The sequence below is a fragment of the Durio zibethinus genome, chromosome 19 (genome assembly GCF_047325235.1).
Source record: "Durio zibethinus cultivar Kanyao isolate XHJ-2024 chromosome 19, ASM4732523v1, whole genome shotgun sequence".
Classification (NCBI taxonomy): Eukaryota; Viridiplantae; Streptophyta; class Magnoliopsida; order Malvales; family Malvaceae; genus Durio; species Durio zibethinus.
In genome coordinates, this window is record NC_143180.1 from 7,485,745 (window position 1) to 7,487,562 (window position 1,818).

The 1,818-nt window shown below is 43.6% G+C and overlaps 1 protein-coding gene across 1 annotated transcript; it reads left to right on the forward strand.

Annotated features, from left to right (window-relative positions):
* Positions 1-609: 609 nt before the first annotated feature.
* On the forward strand, positions 610-1,818 carry LOC111309876 (uncharacterized). Its single transcript, XM_022908872.2, has one exon. It carries the CDS (start codon positions 939-941, stop codon positions 1,563-1,565), a length of 627 nt encoding a protein of 208 aa, XP_022764607.1. The 5' UTR covers positions 610-938; the 3' UTR covers positions 1,566-1,818.

Consider the following 1,818-nt stretch of genomic DNA (forward strand, 5'->3'; position numbering starts at 1 on the left):
TCACAAGGGAAAAGTGGTGTGAACCCTTTTATATCTCGATGACTCTCTTTTTATATCCGATGTGAGATGGTGGTGTGAACTTTTTTATACCTCAGTGACACTCCTTAGATCCCAACCTCCTGACGCCCTCGTCACGAAGGCTAGCAACCATGTCTACCTCTTTTGAGGCGCTTGACGTGGATTGAACAGTTTAGGGTTAGCTCTGATACCATTTATTATGAGTCAAGATTTAAGCTCCGACCCTCGCGACTCTAAAACTCAGACATTCACTCATCCGACATCCCAGATCAGTCTAGCTGCCACGATTCACATCTTTGTGAGGTATTTTTCACTTTGACTCCTTAACCTCATGGTTTTATCCTACAAAAAGTAGCTCACAAAAAAAATGTGATGTGAACCCTTTTATATCGCAGTGACCCTCTTTTTATATCCGATGTAAGATTCATGACTCCTCTTTAAATCTATGATAAATGCACTCAGCTCAAGTCAGCAATCAAATATCAACGGAAAACAGAGAATCACAAAAAATATGCAATATGAATGCATCCCAAATAGTCTAAAAGTATATATTTTATAGGACATAAGTCAAAAGTGGAATATAACAAAAACTTTATACTGAAATTACATGCAGATAGAAGAAGACAGCAATCCTCCACCACTACCATCACCACCCCCACCATCAACACCACTAACAATCCCAAGAGCAAGAGACGCGTTCCCCCAATTTTGGTGACAGAAGCTACTAGAATTTCAGCTAACTTTGGGGGATGTAAAATAATTATTTAATTTTTTGTTTTCCTTTGCTGCTGCAATGCTTATAAATAGAGACTTTGGTCTTCACCTTTTCTTCAATCAAAACAAGGCTCGTTTTGATTGTATTGCGAGTGGTATATACATCAGATTTTGAAGCTGCATTGAGCTTGTTTTCGAGGTTGAAAATGGGCAGTTCTAGGGTTATTGGTGCTGCATTCTTGGTTTTGCTCCTTGTGGAGTTAGCCTTTGCTGCTAGGTCATTGACGACCGTAGGAAAAGGAGGTGGTGGTGCTGGAGGAGGAGGAAGTGGTGGAGGTGGAGGTGGAGGTGGAGGTGGTGCCAATGGTTTAGGGTCTGGTTCTGGATATGGTTCAGGGTATGGTTCTGGAAGTGGCTCCGGATATGGTTCAGGAGCTTATGGTAGCGGAGGAGGTGGAGGTGGTGGTGGCGGGGGCGGTGGTGGTGGTGAAGGTGGCTCAGGATCAGGCAACGGGTCGGGATCCGGGTCAGGGTATGGGTCTGGCAGTGGGATAGGTGGCGGTGGAGGTGGTGGTGGTGGTAGAGGAGGTGGTGGTGGTGGAGGTGGAGGCAATGGAAGTGGAGGTGGGTCAGGCTACGGATCCGGATCCGGGTATGGAAGTGGGTCTGGTTATGGAAGTGGGTCTGGTAAAGGTGGAGGTGGTGGAGGAGGTGGAGGTAGTGGAGGGGGCGGAGGTGGAGGAGGTGGTTCTGGACACGGTTCAGGCTATGGAAGTGGCTCAGGCTATGGTTCAGGATATGGCAGTGGTGGAGACGATCATTTCTCACCATAGATTAAGGATGAATTCAACTTAGGTAGCCATATATTAAAATCTTTGTCATTTGGAAAATAAAAAAGCAATGTCTACCATCACTGCATGCATTTGCATGGGGTGGAGTACGTTGCATATATAAATAAATATATAATATTATAAATGTTTTTAAGTCTGTTGTAAGGGTAAATATGACACCAATATATTCTGTGTCATATGGTATGGTTATCGTATTATCAGTATCAATATAATAATAAATAGTAATTTAATTTAA

Coding starts and splice junctions, on each gene's coding strand:
- LOC111309876 (XM_022908872.2), top strand. CDS start 939: ATGGGCAGTTCTAGGGTTATTGGTGCTGCATTCTTGGTTTTGCTCCTT.